Raw genomic sequence first — 16732 nt, forward strand, 5'->3', positions numbered from 1 at the left:
GGTAAGAGATGCCTCCTATTAAAAATTTCTAGCATTACAAAAATGGTTCGGGTACAGGACAAAAAAAAAAAGAAAAGTGTTAATGGCTGGGTATTTTGTTCCATTGAGAAAGAAAATAGCAAAAAAAAAAGAACCGCAAAATGGGTTTGGGGTTATGTGCCAGTAAAAACCAGGAGAGAAAAGCCGATAGAAAATTATTTGGTATTGTAGTTTCTATATGGAACACAATCCCGAAGAAGAAGAGGAATGAAGAAGAAGAAGCTGCAGAAAGCGTCCCCCGTGGAAAGAAGGGAAACTATTGTAAACTCTTTCTTTGTCCTCTCATGCTTCTCTATTGCGCCGCCTTTGACTTCGCCTCTAGCTAAAGAGAATAGAAAAGATGATTTGTTAAGGAAAACTTGTATTAAAATTAGATGGTAACAGTCATTCCGTAGCAAGACCTTTTTTGTTTTTTTTATTGGAATTTATAAGCCTGTTTGTTTTTCCGAGACGTACAAAATTTGTATGAGGAGAAAAAGTTAACTAAACTGAAATATTTTGGCTAATCAAGAAATGATTGCGTTAGTTAGAAAGAAATGATTGCGTTAGTTAGATCCAAAAATGTTTCAACGGTTTCACACTTTGAAAAAGAGCTGATGATTTATCTAGGTCACAAATTAGGGCAGAAAAGCCAATAAAAAATTCATCTTCCTTTATCTAAAATAAAAAGAAAGAACTTCAATACGCTTATATCTTGGATTCAATGATTCCTGGAAATGATTCCCGATTGCACACAATACCTTTTTTTTTTTATTGTTTTGTTAATTTTGCAATCTGTAGGTAATATAGCTACGTCCATGTAACCGTTTGAGTAAAAGTTAAAAAAAAAAACATATACTGGAAATACATATTTGAAACAAAAACTCAGTCTCCTCCACAAATGAACAGTTCAACCACTAAATCATTAAACGGTCACTTCTTTCAATTTTCCAAGAGTTTTTGATTCCAACACCCTGGAATTTAGTTGGGTGGGGAGTAAAAAGCTCATTCTTTTTTCTTTTCCTCTCTCTCTTTTCTTTTCCTCTCTCTCTTTTCTTTTCTTCTCTCTCTCTTTTTTTTAGAATAAAATTTTAAATGGGGTTAAATGGTTTAAAAAAAAAACTACTACTTTATTCTTGTTGATTTCTAATTATGATTCAATTGTATTCTTCTCTACTGACCCATTCTATTTATCCTCTTCAGCAACTTGTCTAATTCCAATTTGGTCACCTTGAGCAATTCCTTCAATTCCTGACCGGAATATTTCTCCCTCAACTCTTTATCTGATAAGTTATCAAAATTGTCACTAAAGAAGGCAGCACTCGATAATCTACTATTATCGGTATTACCTTTAAATTCCTTCCCAAACTCACCATCGCTTCTAGATTCTAGCCAATTCCAAATATTGATCTCTTGTTGGCGTTGTTTCCTCTCATTTGCAAAATTTGTATTGATCATTGGAACAACCAAGAAATCCTTGTCGTTGATTTTGATTCTTGAAGTGTACGCATTTGAAGGCAAAATTTCAAACACTGCCTTTTGTGAACTACCAAAGCTGAATATTCCTCCGATTTTGTTGAAAATGAAAATGGAAAAAAGAAAACCAATCAAAAAGATGACTGAGCCAACAATAGTGTTGCTCAACATTGGCACTGGAACTAAATCGCCAACAGAATCAATCAAGTTGATGAGTTGTTGTGCTATACCAGGCGGTGTCTTTTGCTCTTCAATAGATGGTTTCTCTTCCTGTTTCTCTTTCTTTTCAGTATTCCGTCTGGCTTTAGTAGATTTCCGTTTTCCAGAGTCACCACCAGTACCACCTTTCTTTCCTCCTTCAGCAATAATATTATTTAAGGTTTCAATCATCTCTTTCATACTCTCCTTTTGTCCATCAATAGTACCTTTCTCAATGGCTCCCTTGATCCATGATTTCCCATTCCATTCTATCGACGTAGCAACATATAATTTGGTCTGGTTCTTTTCTGCCCAACTAAAAAATAGCTTGGTCTTGACCTTGAAAGAATTCCCACTGGGAACATCTGGTGTTTGTGTAACTTGCTCAACTCCATAAACCTTATCAGGATTATACTCAAGAAGATTATCATCAATAACACATTTGGTTTGTTTGGGTCCTATGGGCCCGCTAAGTGGCTTGGTATAAGTATAGTGTCGACTTTTACTATCTGTACTCAATGCATGAATTGCAGATTCATCAATATCAAAATTTTTTTGCTCCTTTAATATTCTTGAGAAATACAGAGTTTCATGACCAAATAGTAGTAGATAAACAACTCCCGGTGGTGCTTTTATAATATCCTCAGCAATGAATGTATCTCCTGAATCCTTAACGTACCCATTTTCCGTAGGCGCGTGTGTTGCAGGTCCAACTATAGCAAAACCCTTCCATTTCTCTCCACCATCACTAGCTTCACTTCCATCTTTATCCTTCTTCTTATCCCTCTCCTTCTCTTTTTCCTCCTCGCCGTCTCCTTCATCCCCCCCATTGCTCTCGACTTCCTCCTCTGTTCCTGCAAGCAGTATATTATCATCATATTCATCTGTACCGCCTGAAAATTCATCATCAGAAGATTCTCCACTATCAGTAAGGCTTCCCGCAGACATGATTGATGATTTCGAGCCAGCTCTTATCCTTGTGGTTCTCAATTTATTAGGATCAAGATCAGAATTTTGCAACAAGACTCTATGCCAAATACTGGTAATTAAGTCAAAAGCTGTATCCCTACTCAAAATAGTCGCAAAAACGTATTTTTGGTGCAAAGTTCGTATAATCATACCATTGGGAAATAATACTGCTGTTGATTTTTTCTCAATCTGTATAACTTCTTGCAACGGAATCATGATATGGGTCACCCAGCCTAGAATATTGGAGTTGAAACATATGTAGTGATCACTTAGATACATTTTCCCCTGGACCAAGATGTCTTTAGACAATGCACAACTGAAATCAGCAATCAATTTTTCAGACTTGGGAATTTTTTTAAACGCATGATGAAATTCTCTATTGGCTTTTCTTGATGCATGTTTAATCTTCTTACTGTAATCTATTGTATGATCTATTTCATCTGGTTCCGAATCTGAATTGTCACGAGACTCACCATCATCAAGAGTTCCCCTCAGTTTACCTTCGCTTCGATTTCTTGTGTTGTCTTCAGAATATCCATTTGCTGATAATTGTGAGGTCCTTCCAATGGATCCACTTCGATCTACTGCTGAGCTCAGACCATTGATGGACCTTCGATGTGCTCTTTTCGTGTCCACCCCATTTGCCACTAGTAGCGGTTGATTTCCTTGTGGTACGGTTCTATTGGTCGCGTCGGGACTGAGTTTCCTCTTGATGCTTTGGCTTCGCCCGTCATTTGATGATAGCATTGAGGTTTGACGAGATGGCAATCGAATATGGTTGTGCGTACTATTTTCGAAATCCGCCAACGACAAGTCCCCATTGCCCAAAGTGTTCAAAGGAGATTCCCTCACTGGTTCAAACTGAACATTCAGCGCAGGGTTTGAATTAGTACGAGCCAACCCCGGTTGGTTTGTTTCTCCAGCAACCACATTTTCAGTTGATTCTTGACCGTTATTATCGGCTGTTGCCTCTCCTCCACCAATAAACTTGCTTTCATCATGCCTGACGGATTTTATCAAGTTGTCCAATTTGTTGGCAAACAGATGTTCCCTTTTCTTCTCCTTAGTCTCCTCTGGAATCCCTGAAATCATTTTATTAGCAGCTGCAGTGAATAGCGAGGATAAAAATCCTCCGGAATCAGATCGTGTAATATGTTGCTCTGCCAGTGAAGATGTGGGCGCTGCTACTGTACTTGTTGCTGTTACTGCTGCTGCTGTTGTTGTTGTTGTTGCTCCACCACTACCAGTTGCAGACGAGGCTGTGCTGTGGCTATGGTTTAGGACATTATTGCTCAAGGAAGAAGTAGACGAATGTTGCTGAGAACCCTTGTCTGGAGCATGAAGATAATTTCCATGAATTGCATTTGAATCATTAGAATTGTGTCTCATTACAGCAACTGCAATTGCAGGATCTTGATTTATAACATCACTATTTGCTTCTTCTTCTTCAACATCGTTTCTTTGTCTTCTTTCCTCATGGTCGACATTCTCTATTGGCTGGTTCGCAAATGTTGCTGTCGCCATTCGGTTGTTTAACCTACCAGAATAAATTGGCTTTGTATTCTTTGTAACGTTGGGTTTCTTTGGATTTGGCGATACTACCCTATTTACTGTACTAGATGCAGGTCGTGCCATAATTAGAAAAGAAGGCCCAGATTTTATCGACTTGTCTTCCGACTCTCTCGGAGAGTAACTCATGAATAGTCTACTTTGTGAGCTCTCCCTCGATCTCTTGAGAGAATTTGTAGAGGAGCTTCGGGTATGGCGATGACGGTGCTGCTGCTGCTGCTGGTGCTGCTGGTGCCACTGCTCTCTCTTCTCTTGGCTCAGACAAACTTCAAGTTGCGACTCCTTCTCCTCTGGAACCAGTTTTTTCCGTCTAAGCAATAATCGCAATCCCATCTTTCTTTTTTTTTTTCCCCCTTTGCTTCTTACCCTTGCCTCCCCTCCCCCTAAGAGACTGGGGGCGCAAATCTTTTTTTTTTTTTTTGCAATTAACCAGAATTATTCAATTTTTGTAGTGGCTCTAGCAAACACGCCACCTTGACTCTTTGGAGAGAAGAAAGAAGGCAGACAAAGAATAGTGAAAAAAAAATAGTTTACTACTATATCAATTGAAGAAAAGGATCAAGAAACAATTTGGATTTGGATTTGTTGAAAAAACACAAATAAACGCTATTTTTTTTTTTCAATTGTCTATTAGCCACTTGTGATCTTTCCGACTTTTCCATGAACTTTTTAATTTTTTTTTCTATCTTGCATTAAATTGCTTTGACTAAGTTTGGATCTCTTGTTCACTTTATGTGGGGGTGTAGAGGTTATTAGGGGGAAGGGGGCTGTTTTACGGGGGGAACAGATAACATATAGATATGTTGTTAAAGACATACAAACTCTCTACCTGTCTCTATTACGCAAGATATGGGTGACGTTTTGCAGCCAAAAAATAAATCATTTTTCAACGGTTATGACACTATCGAGCGGAGCGAGATAGTGGAGCAGCACTAAAAAGGGCAAAGGGCAAAGGGCAAAGGGCAAGGGTAAAAGAAGGGGGGGTACTTAATGACGAAACAATTTTATACGCTTTTGAACTTTGATTATAAACAATAACGAAAAAGAATTGAAATTTGTTTTTCTATAACTTGAATCAACCATCAACTAGCTGAATCTTTTCTTTTTGCCTTTAACTTTCTTTTTTTATTCTTCTGCTTACTCAAGAATACCACCCAATAATCCTTTGACTTGGTTGGTTAATCCCAAGTTAGCATCGTAATCGATTGAAAAAGAGGAAACTGCACTTTGACATTTGGTATATTCAACAACAAAGTTTTCTGATGGTAAAGAGCAATCACCATTGTTACAAACAGTTAACGCGTTCCACCCATCTTGAACATAGTAAAATGAGTTTGAAGTAGCGTTGTATTTCAAATCTGCACCTGAAGCATATTCACCAGTCAATCTAGTAAACACCCATGTTGGATCAGTACATGATTCATTCAAGTAACCAACGGGTGGGAAGTTAACATTCAAACCAACACCAATTGGCAAAACTCTTGGATTTACACCTTGAGTTTTGAACAATTCATTAACAAGTTCAGTAACCTTGATTGCATAAATAGTTGCTGGCTCTTTTGTGTCATCTAAGTCCAAGCTATCCTTGAAAAATGAGTTGTTGCCGTTAGAACCACTAAATGCAATCGCTGGCAAGTTTCTGTAAATGGCATTGTATGTAGCTCCTATTGTTCCACTCAAAGTAAACATACCGGGACTCATATTCAATCCTTCGTTTGGACCGCTAACAACCAAATCAATTGAGACATTGTTGAATTTTTCTGGAAGAACATACTGCAAGGCAAAGGCAATTGACGAAGCTGGAGTACCATTGAAATACCAAATATGGTCATCATCAGCCTCATGACCAAAAGATGGTGCTCCTGGTCCTGGATATCCAAACTCTCCTCCCTTTCCTTCAAGTGTTGGGGACGTTGGAATGTCAAATTTACCACCATAGCCCGATCTTTGTGATACTGGGGCAACTAAGAAAACATTATGGCCAGCATCTTTTAATTTATAGTAGGTGGCTCTAATGTTAGTAGACTGCCAGCCATCATCATTGGTTAAAAGGATATTTTTGGAAAAAGCCACACTTGCAATGAACAACAAGAGGGAAGTAGCTAAAAACTGCATTTTGTACTAGAGTTGGAAAACAGGTTGTTAATAAAGATTGCTTTATGAACAAACCTGTAAGCGGGGTGAGAGGAAATCTGTCCCTATATATATATAGAGAATATTTCTCACATTGCTTATTCCATATCACCAGAAGGCTAATATCTTTACACTCAGATATTGATATGCACTTATCCATACGCTTGAATATTGATAGTTTCCAATTAAACTCTCGGTCTCAATAATGAGATTTACAGTGTTTTTTGCAGCATAAATACTGCATATAGTCTTATTACAGCAATAAATTAAGAGTATACACGGGTGCGTAGATTTTATTTAACCAATTAATTAATTTTGACAGGAACTGTTGCACCCAACGTGGGCGAAAGTTGTTTAGAAAATGACAACAGTACTTCTTTTTGTTTTTTTTTTTAAGAAGATAGAGATGTTTTAGTTACCATAACCTTTATAAATCAAAAAGTTCAATAAGAAAAAATGTAGTTGATAATTTTATCCTGTCAAAGCTTTTGGCTTTTTCCGCTTTAATATGCGAGTCATTTACTAGCGTACGGCATTAATATATTGTATATTGCATTTTAAAGAAATCGATAAAGAAAAGTATTTCTAGAATACCTATCAAACCCGTGAGTTGAATTCTTTTTTTTCAAAATACAAGCTGTTTCACGCTAACTTCATTTCTACCAAATTTGATGATAAGGTTACAATTGTTTTCCACGTTTTTGCGCAAAATAATTTTTCTATTATTGTAAAAAGAAAAAAAAAAAACAATATTAAACCTCATTGGGATCCAATTGGTTGGGTACAGTTTTTCATATCTCTTGGTTTTTAATCTCTAAAATTATGCAAGTTGCTAGAGTACGATATGATGCTTTTACTTGTGTAGGTATGAGTTTGTATTTTTTTTTTTTCCATTTGGTACAGGATTTCTCCTTTTCTTGACACACAACCTCCCCTTTTATCAAAATTGGTCCAGTTTTTGATCAAACTTGGAAAAGGCTTTAGGAGGTTTTGAGTTTTTGTTTACTTTTACAATAAAAAGAAAAATTTGACTCGTAGTCTGCGTTAAGTAATTGGGATTTAGCAGTTCTTTTCGATTCGGTAGAAAACTATGGAAACATTTGTAGAGATGGTTTCCAACCACAAAATGAATATTTATTCCATGACCACGAGGTCAATTTACACTATCGAGCAGAACGAGATAGTGGTGCGCACTAGCTGCCACTGACACTATCAACACTATCGAGCAGAACGAGATAGTGGTGCACACTAGTTGTCACCAACACTGACTCAATAAATCGGTTGAAATTCCGACTACCTCTATTGATAAATCGGTTCAAATTCCGACTACCTCTATTGATAAATCGGTTCAAATCCGGACTACCGTTATAAATAAATCGGTTCAAATCCGGACCATGGCTCTTAATCCGATAAAACTGACTTTTAGTCAATTCAATTCCAAAAAGACAAAAGCTCTTGCTAGCTCCCTGCTGGCTAGTAAGAGTGAGTGCTGCTCTACTATCTAGCGAAGCGAGATAGTGTCGCTGTTAGCTAGTGACAAGGAGTGCTGCTCCACTATCTCTCTTCGCTCGATAGTGTCGCTTGATAGTGTCGCTCAAGTAAAAATCAATAAAATTATTTGAAATGATGCAAAAAAAAAACCACGGTTTTAGTTGGTATTCTTTGAATGTAACTGTATAGACTTGATAAAGAATTAAGAAAAAGAATAATGAGTTTATCAATACTTGTTTTACATCATATCTCAAGATACTTACATATTTTCTCAACTTCTATATATATCAACAAAGATTGATCCACGGCTCAAAAACTATGATCTCAACAAGTGCCGCATTGATCCTCTATCAAATTCAACTCTCTACCACAAAGTATAAATCACCCCCCCCCCCCCCCCCACTTAGTAAAAAAATCATAGTATGAAATTCAACATCATATTCTCTTTTGTTATCAACCGAAAAAATTTAAAGACAACGAAAAAAAAAAAAAAATAAATAAGAAATAAAAAATGTAATATGAAGACTACTTTTCGTTGAAGTTGTTGGGGTAGAAGGAAACACAACTGGATTGATTAAAACAACACAAACTGGATTGTTTTTGGTGCTGTCAACTTTTTTTTCAAGTTAGCTAATACTTTGACACTGCAGGGGGTAATAGCTATTACTTCAAACAGGATTTTTCAAGCTTGCATTAGAGATGGCAATATTTTCTTCTTTAGCTGGTTTTTTCAAGCGCAACAGACGAAGAATTTTTATAACAAGCGCAGTAACTGTTTCAGTCTACTTGCTCATTAATGAGTTTATTGTCAAGAAATTCAGAAATTATCAAAATGCTTTAAGGCAGGAGTTGATGTTCAAGCAGCAGATTAAACAACGGTTCATACAAACTCAACAGGATTGTTACTATACTATTTTAGCATTGCTACCAGTTTTGGCTGGTCCAATAATAGATGCTTTACCGGTTGAGCTCATTACTCAGGCATTGAGAATGAAAAAAGGTCAACAAAACCAGTCGCGGCAACAACAACAACAACAGGAACAGCAACAGCAACAGCAACAACAGCAAGTGACTGGCGGTAGTAATAGCGAATTGACAGCCGATAATCTAAACTTGTTAGATAACAATAACGACCCCGAGTCGAAATTGTCGGTTTATATGAACAAGAGCAAAGTTGAGTTGTGGAATTTATTGAAAATCAAGACAATCACACGTACGCTTACATTGATGTATTCTATTTCCGGGTTGTTGTTGGTGACAAGGTTACAGTTGAACATATTGGCAAGAAGATCATACTTGGAGTCTGCTATATTGCTTGCAGGCGTCAAGAACCCCAATAACGATATCGACCCTCATGAAAACTACATCATAGAGCAAAGCTATCTTTCATTGAGCTGGTGGTTGTTGAATAAAGGATGGCATAATTTGAGCTTGTTAATCGAGGCAGTTGTCGTGAAGAAGTTTGAGAATATAAACCCAAAAACTGAATTGGGAGTTGTTGAATTTGAAATGGTTTTATCTGACATAATTGGCGAGATCAATGCCAACAACAAGGAACACATCTTGGCCAATTTGTTCCCTATTAACTACCCGGATTTATTAGAAACAGTTTTAAACACCAATCCCGATTTGATACATCATTTGGACATCCCCGACTCCAACTTGACCAAACTCATTAACGAAACAAACGCAATCATGTTGGACAATAGCTTATATTTCTTTGATTTGTTGAACTCGCTAATTATCACCGATTTACAAACACTAACTTGTAATCTTTCGGCGAATTTGGCTAGTAACATGTCAAATAGTTTGGTCATGTCGGGAACGTTACCGGAACAAAGTGAGAAAATCACAGAAATTCCTATAAAAGCATTTAAATTGGCCAGCTTTTTGGCACAGTTATCGGTACAGAATGGTATTATGGTGAACAATGATGATGTAAGAGACAATAGAAATGCAGATGCAAATGATGATGCAAATGATGATGATGATGATGACGATATCAAGGGTATACTTAATAGTCTAAACAACATGGAAGGATTTGAGAGTAATAGTGGTAGAGGAGGTTCTCGCTCTGATGAATTGAGTGGAAATGTGTATATAAATACATTGGATAACTTGGAGGAATTGGATGATTTTAGTGCAAGTATATACTCAAACTTTGAATAAATAACAACAGTGTACTATATATAGCCAAAATGATTGATAGAATGTCAAACTGATATTCCTTTTTTTTAATACTAGTAGAGATTTGTTACTTTGCTTCAAGAAAAGAAGAAGAAAGAAAAAAAAAAAATTGCTTGACTAAGGAAAAGTTGAAGTGATTTTTCTCTTGTCTTGTTTTCTTTTTGATTATGATTTGATTAAATACCTTTTAACTTGTACTTTCTTAGAGCTTTTCATCAACTTTAAACACAGCGATGTCTGCTCCAAAAGTCATAATTATATCTTCTGATGAGGAGAGGTTCCCAGTTGAGCAAAAAGTGGCTGAAAAGTCGATCTTGATGAAGAACATGATTAACGATTTGAACCCCGATGGATTAACTGAAGATTTCGAGATCCCCACACCAAACGTCAGAGCCAATGTGTTATCAAAAGTGTTGGAATGGTGCGAGCATCATAAGAATACTATTTTTCAAGATGACGAGGACGAAGATGCTAAAAAATCTGTTCCTGTTGAAGAGTGGGATAGAAATTTTTTGAAGGTTGACCAAGAAATGTTATACGAGATTATATTAGCTGCTAATTACTTGAATATTAAACCGTTATTGGATAGTGGTTGTAAGATGGTTGCTGAAATGATCAAGAGTAAGAGTCCAGAGGAGTTGAGGAGAACTTTCAACATTGTCAATGATTTTAGTCCCGAGGAGGAAGCAGCTATTAGGAAAGAAAATGAATGGGCCGAGGATAGGTAAGAAAGGAAACATCTTGTCTTTTGAGTTTAGTTGTGTGTAGATATAAAGGTAATAGTTGTAAAAAGCTCTATTTTTTGATTTGTAGCCAAAAAGGGGAAAACAAGTATACTCAAGAGAGTAGTTTTTTGGTAGAGAACACTGATTCTAATCTACAATGGTATCAAGGCCTTAGGGTCTAATGTCAATACTATAAAGCCGCCCACCAAAAAACCCAGATAGTCAAGCCCAGATAGTCATACCTCCTCCCTATGTAGGCAAACTCAACTCGACTCAAATTGTCTTTTCCCAGGCAAACTCGACCCAACTCGACTCAAACTATTTTAACATTGACCCCAATTGCAATGGTAGCTACACATTTTTTTTTGCAATGATCTTTTTTCGCTTGCACCTTAACAAAGTGTTGCACATTAATTTAGCCATCATTTTTTTTTTTTCACAACTATTTGAATAAGATAAAGTCCATGTTGAAGATTTTGACTATTTGTTAGGCCCATTAAGTGTGTTTTTGTATTGAGCTGGTAAAAACAGAGAGATAAACAGATGTCCTCATCAGAAGCTGACAGTTTGGCAAATGGAGGTGCTGGAGATGCTACTGCACAAGCAATAAAGCAAGACATTGAACAAATGTCAATTGAGGAATTAAATAACTACCAAATTCAAATATCGACCGAGTTCAAAAATTTATTGAGACAGTATCTCAAGTCACGAATGTCACGAATAAACAGTATGATTGAGAAATTGAGCAATCTGGTCAAACTAGCCACTTCAAACGAAAAAAGCTGGCTCAAGATTTATAATTTTGAGGTGGAAACCATAAATAATATAATGACCAATACCGAGGATTTGATTATGGTTAGTAATGGTACCATACCTTCAAAGCCAGATTTGCTAAAAAATTTAGATGAATATGAAGAAGAATTGAGAGAAATTTTCTCAAATTTGCAGCTGCCTTTTGATTTTGATGATACTTTTAAGTATGACAATGAAGAATTGGCAAGACAAGATAACGATGGTACTATGGCTAATGAGAACCCAACTCTCCTATCCCAACTCCCATTTCCCTACTTGTTCAATCAGATCTTCCAGCCTCATAGAAATAACCTAAAGAGCATTAGCAAATTGAAGGACTATCAAACAAATTTGATTCGAAATAATTGTCGAAACAATTCAACAATTGTATGGAAACAATATCTCGATAGAGTCAAGAATAAGCAAATGGAATTGATACAAAAAGTAAACCATGAATTGAATGAGCTTTATAGAGATTATAATATGTTGAATCAACTGCGCAACGAGGAGCTATCAGATCGATATTACTACCGATCATTGGTATCCCCCGATTCAGTAGCCAGTCATCGAAATAGTAAAGTAAATGTCACCACAGCTCATGATTTGGATGAATTGATGAAAAATAATTGTGACTCAAACTATATTGATAGGAGTAACAGGTTGTTACCAAAAAACGATATTGAGTTGTCTTTTATACGACAAGAGATACGAGGTAAAGAATCTAAAATTAATAGCATACATAAGAGGATAAAGAGAAAATACGATGATACGTTTGGTGGATGTTTGGAAGATGATGTGCAGCAGCAGCAGCAGTATGATGATGATGATGATGATGATGATGATGATGATGATGATCTAGATGAGGATATACGCTTGATTAGAAGTACAGTTGCTGAACAAAAGGGAGAAACGGAGGTGGCCAATGAAACAGATGTAGAGAGGGATTTAGAAATTCGAGGGAAAGTGATTGACAAAGAAAATGTCGAGGAGAAGCAAAAGGAGAAGGAAAAAGGACTTGCTGATGTCCATGTAAAGGTTGAAGATGCGGGTGTTATTAATGAAGGGGAAAAGGAAAAGGTGATGGAGGAAAAAGATAATAATATTGATGATGATATGGAGGAGGAAGAAGACGAGGACGAATATGAGGACGAGGACGACGATGAAGACGAGGACGAGGACGATGAAGATGATGATCAGTATGACCAATATTACCAGTATGACCAGTATGACTACATTGATGACGATTTTGAAGAAAACATGACGCCCGCAGAGAAGGAAAGCCGACAAATTTACAAAAACGTATTATTTCAAGAACAGCTTGTATCTACCATGCCATTTTACAACATGCCCAAACTCAGTTCTTTTCCACAGTGGGTTGAGAAAACGTAAACTTATAGACAAGAAGAGGAATGGTGGAGTAATTTGACATACGAATCGCTTACTATATATATGTATGTATGTACATATATTATTATTAGAATTATTATTGTTATTATTAAAAAACGCTATGCAATAATACTTAGTCCTTCTCCAATAAAATACTTGCATTTTTCAAATTAGCTTCTTCAATGGTTTTATCTAGATTTTCAATAAATTTAAAAGACTTGTTTGAACTGATAGAAAGGGTGAACTTATCATTCATATCTAATCCATACTCTGTTGCATTTTCTTTTAGTACAAATTTCAACCATTCAAATAATATCAAGATATTGTCATTTAATCTTAGTTTTCTTACAAGTCTTTTCCCATTGGGGAATCGTACTTGTATACGCGTTGTGGGATTCTCAGAAGGTTCTTTGTGATCAATAGGTTTAATGCTTTCAAAACGATTATCGTCATCAGTCTCAGCGACAAAAGTCAGAACCACCAGCGGCTTTAATGGTTCTTGTGTTATTTCTTCACCACCATCATCACTATCCAATACAATTGCATTTTCCTTGGTTTTCCCATTATTATCCATTACACTTTGTTTCAAGGCCAAATCAATTTGTTGTTCCTCAGTCAATCTATCGAGATCGATTTTTTGTTCATGTTTAACTATTGGATTTTTGGAATCGGGTGCCAATGAAAACTCGTCGCTGAATGCATAAACTTCCTCCACCCATTTTTCCACTTGTGGCACTTTTCCTTCTTCCCATTTATACACTCGTTCTCCAGTTAATGGATCGAGAATTGCCAAATGAGGGAATCCGTCAACATTATAAAAATTGACATACGATTCTCCATCAAATGAGTCCCTTTGATACTGTAAAAAGATGAAATTTTCTCGAACAACTTGTTTGATCCTGGCGTTTGACCAGAAATCACGATTCATAACCTGTGATTGAAACTCAGTAGAGTCTTGAATATTTATGAGGATCCATTTTTTCTCCTCCTTAGCTAAACTCCGTGCTTGATCCAAAGTCAACACGCTTATTATATCAAACGGAGGTCGGAAAAGATTAGCTAATCTTCTCTGTACTGAGTTCAATTGTACGCCTCGCGCTTCCCTTGCTTGCCTTCTTCTTCCATTGATGATGTTTCTCCTTCTACTTAAACTGTAACTCTCCATATCCATTTCGCCATCTTCATCCTCATTCTCATCTGAGTCCAAAATTTGAATTCGGCGAGACTGAGAAGTTCTATCATCAGCATCTTGGTAATATTCATTGTCGACGTCGTCATCGTCATCGTCATCGTCATCATCATCATCTGCTTCCTCTTCTTCTTCAACCGCACCACCGCTATCATCATCATCATCATCTATCTCTTCCTCATCATATGCATTATAAGAATTAACCAGGCGTGAGTTATTACTACTATTGTTAGAATTGAAATCAAAGCCTTGATGGAATATTCCCTGCTGTCTCCGTCCGAATAAGTCGGCTTGTCTATTAATTGCACTTCCAAACCTGGGAAACGAATCTACCAAGGTTTCATGTCGATGTACGTTTGCATCAGCTTCTCGTACATTATTAGTTTCTTCATAAGCCTTTTCTTGCAACTGTTTAGCGTAAGCTTCGTCGTCATCTAGGCCATGCAGCATAGAAGTATAACCATTATTATTGTTGTCACTTGTCTTCAGCTGGGAACCATGTTGACCAGATTCCATATATAGCGTCACAGCCATATCAAGATCGCCAGCTGTAGCTTCTAAAATTTGTCTTGCAATTGTTTCATCTTCACACCCTGTTACTGCAAGAAATGTAGGAATCTGCTCGTCCATTATAAGAATCGGATAAAACTGGGAAAGGGGAGAAGGGGAGAAAGGAAGAAAGGAAGAAAGGGGCGACGGTGAAGCTAACAACACAATAGAAAAGAAGTTTCAACCCAATAGTAAGTAGATTATGATGAAAAAAAAAAAAAATAAATAAATAAAGAAGAAGAAGCTATGTATTTGATTATGTCAAAAAGAAGAAGAAGAAGGAGAAGATGAAGAAGATGAAGAAGAAGAAGAAGATGATGAAGAAGAAGAAGAAGAAGAAGAAGAAGAAGATGATGATGATGAAGAATGGCAAAAGGTGGAGAGGACGTGGGTACACGTGATACACTCACGTGACCTGCCACACTATTGAGCAGAGCAAGATAGTGTTGTGAAAAGCTACTGAGTGCTCCACTATTGAGCAGAGTAAGATGACACTATCGAGCAGAGCAAAATAGTGTTGTGAAAAGCTTCTGAGTGCTCCACTATCTTGCTCTGCTCGATAGTGTTGTGACAAACTACTGAGTGCTCCACTATCGAGCAGAGCGAGATAGTATTGTGACAAACTACTGAGTGCTCCACTATCGAGCAAAGTGAGACACTATTTCGCTCTGCTCGATAGTGATGTCTCCTCGATAGTGATGTCTGCTCGATAGTGATGTCTCCTCGATAGTGATGTCTCCTCGATAGTGATGTCTGCTCGATAGTGTTTTGTAGCTAAGGTATTTTCGCTCACTAGTGCCGCTACTCTCTACATACTGCTCCACTAGCTCGCTTCGCTCCCTAGTGTCGACAAATAAGCACTATCTCGCTTCGCTCCCTGTGTCGACAAATAAGCACTATCTCGCTCCGCTCGATAGTGTTGTCTCTATACCGGATTGTAGATTATAATGCTTATTTCCATGGTGGGATTTTGGTACAGATAAAGATAAGGATACGAAAAAAGGTTATGTGCACTTTTGTTATTGATAAGCTTTTTCTCATTTTGCAAATTCCAAAAGAACTTTCTTTAGGAATAATAGGAGAAGTAAATAGTTGGAAAAGAAATAGTGGAGCACTCAGCTTTTCACAACACTATCGAGCAGAGCGAGATAGTGTCATCTTACTTTGCTCGATAGTGGAGCAACACTTTGTAGCTTGTTACAACACTATCTCGCTTTGCTCGATAGTGTTGCTCGATAGTGTTGCTCGATAGTGTTGCTCGATAGTGTTGCTCGATAGTGTTCGATTTGGTTACATTAAACTATATATAGATATAACTTATCCTTACATAGTTACCAATTATTTATATTTGTTCCCTTGTAATCTCGGATCTTTTTTTAATTCTTTCATTACAAAGAAAAACAATTTTTGATGAAACACACTTGGTAGAGCCTCAATTATTGTTTTACTCCTTTACTCCTTTACTCCCTCTTTCTCTTTCTTTCTCCCTTTAATTGAATTGATTTCTTTCTTTTCTTTCTTTTCTTTCTTTTCTTTCTTTTCATTGATTCTTTCTTCTTCTTTAAGAATGAATGCCCCTTTTTCGAAAAAATGTTAATTACCACTGCGCACGACCCCCTCACCCTCACCCTCACCCTCTCTCTTATTCTCTTATTCTCTTATTCTCTTATTCTCTTATTCTCTCTTCTAGTAAAGGATCACCCTTAACTATATTAAGAGTGATGCCCATTATTTTACCTCTTTGTTGTAAAGATGCACATACATTATGGAAATGGAAATGGCACATACAAAATTTATTTTAGCCACTATAACTAAATATCCCCAGTTTTTTCCCTTTCTATCTCTTCTTTTTTTCTATTTCAACTCAACATCTTGGTTAACTCATTTTCTTTTGTCGTTTAGTACTCAACATAAATAGAACATCACAGTAGAGAGGCGCATCACCACATAAGCTCATAAAAACAGAAGCACTAACACAACAAAACTCACTTTACACTACTCATTACTCATTACTCACTAGACACTAGACACTTTACACTCACACTACTCA

At 36.8% G+C, this 16732-nt stretch overlaps 6 protein-coding genes across 6 annotated transcripts; 3 read left to right on the plus strand and 3 right to left on the minus strand. All coding sequences in view use genetic code 12, as the record gives it.

Annotated features, from left to right (window-relative positions):
• Nucleotides 1-1191: 1191 nt before the first annotated feature.
• KGF56_001455 (uncharacterized protein) lies at nt 1192-4296 on the minus strand (the record flags this gene model as incomplete). The annotated part of the gene is made up of 1 exon (XM_049322580.1): nt 1192-4296. One exon carries the CDS (start codon nt 4294-4296, stop codon nt 1192-1194), a length of 3105 nt encoding a protein of 1034 aa, XP_049181593.1.
• Nucleotides 4297-5367: 1071 nt separating this feature from the next.
• PHO100 (Pho100p) lies at nt 5368-6345 on the minus strand (the record flags this gene model as incomplete). Its single annotated transcript, XM_049322581.1, has 1 exon — nt 5368-6345. One exon carries the CDS (start codon nt 6343-6345, stop codon nt 5368-5370), a length of 978 nt encoding a protein of 325 aa, XP_049181594.1.
• Nucleotides 6346-7185: 840 nt separating this feature from the next.
• On the plus strand, nt 7186-10023 carry PEX3 (Pex3p; the record flags this gene model as incomplete). Its single annotated transcript, XM_049322582.1, has 2 exons — nt 7186-7228; nt 8636-10023. The coding sequence occupies 2 exons, from the start codon at nt 7186-7188 to the stop codon at nt 10021-10023; spliced, it is 1431 nt and encodes a 476-aa protein (XP_049181595.1).
• A 251-nt stretch (nt 10024-10274) lies between these two features.
• SKP1 (SCF ubiquitin ligase subunit) lies at nt 10275-10769 on the plus strand (the record flags this gene model as incomplete). The annotated part of the gene is made up of 1 exon (XM_049322583.1): nt 10275-10769. The coding sequence occupies one exon, from the start codon at nt 10275-10277 to the stop codon at nt 10767-10769; it is 495 nt and encodes a 164-aa protein (XP_049181596.1).
• Nucleotides 10770-11309: 540 nt separating this feature from the next.
• On the plus strand, nt 11310-12947 carry KGF56_001459 (uncharacterized protein; the record flags this gene model as incomplete). Its single annotated transcript, XM_049322584.1, has 1 exon — nt 11310-12947. One exon carries the CDS (start codon nt 11310-11312, stop codon nt 12945-12947), a length of 1638 nt encoding a protein of 545 aa, XP_049181597.1.
• Nucleotides 12948-13077: 130 nt separating this feature from the next.
• KGF56_001460 (uncharacterized protein) lies at nt 13078-14763 on the minus strand (the record flags this gene model as incomplete). Its single annotated transcript, XM_049322586.1, has 1 exon — nt 13078-14763. The coding sequence occupies one exon, from the start codon at nt 14761-14763 to the stop codon at nt 13078-13080; it is 1686 nt and encodes a 561-aa protein (XP_049181598.1).
• Nucleotides 14764-16732: the final 1969 nt, after the last annotated feature.

The sequence above is a fragment of the Candida oxycetoniae genome (genome assembly GCF_023343755.2).
Source record: "Candida oxycetoniae strain CBS 10844 chromosome Unknown scaffold2, whole genome shotgun sequence".
NCBI lineage: Eukaryota > Fungi > Ascomycota > Pichiomycetes > Serinales > Debaryomycetaceae > Lodderomyces > Lodderomyces oxycetoniae.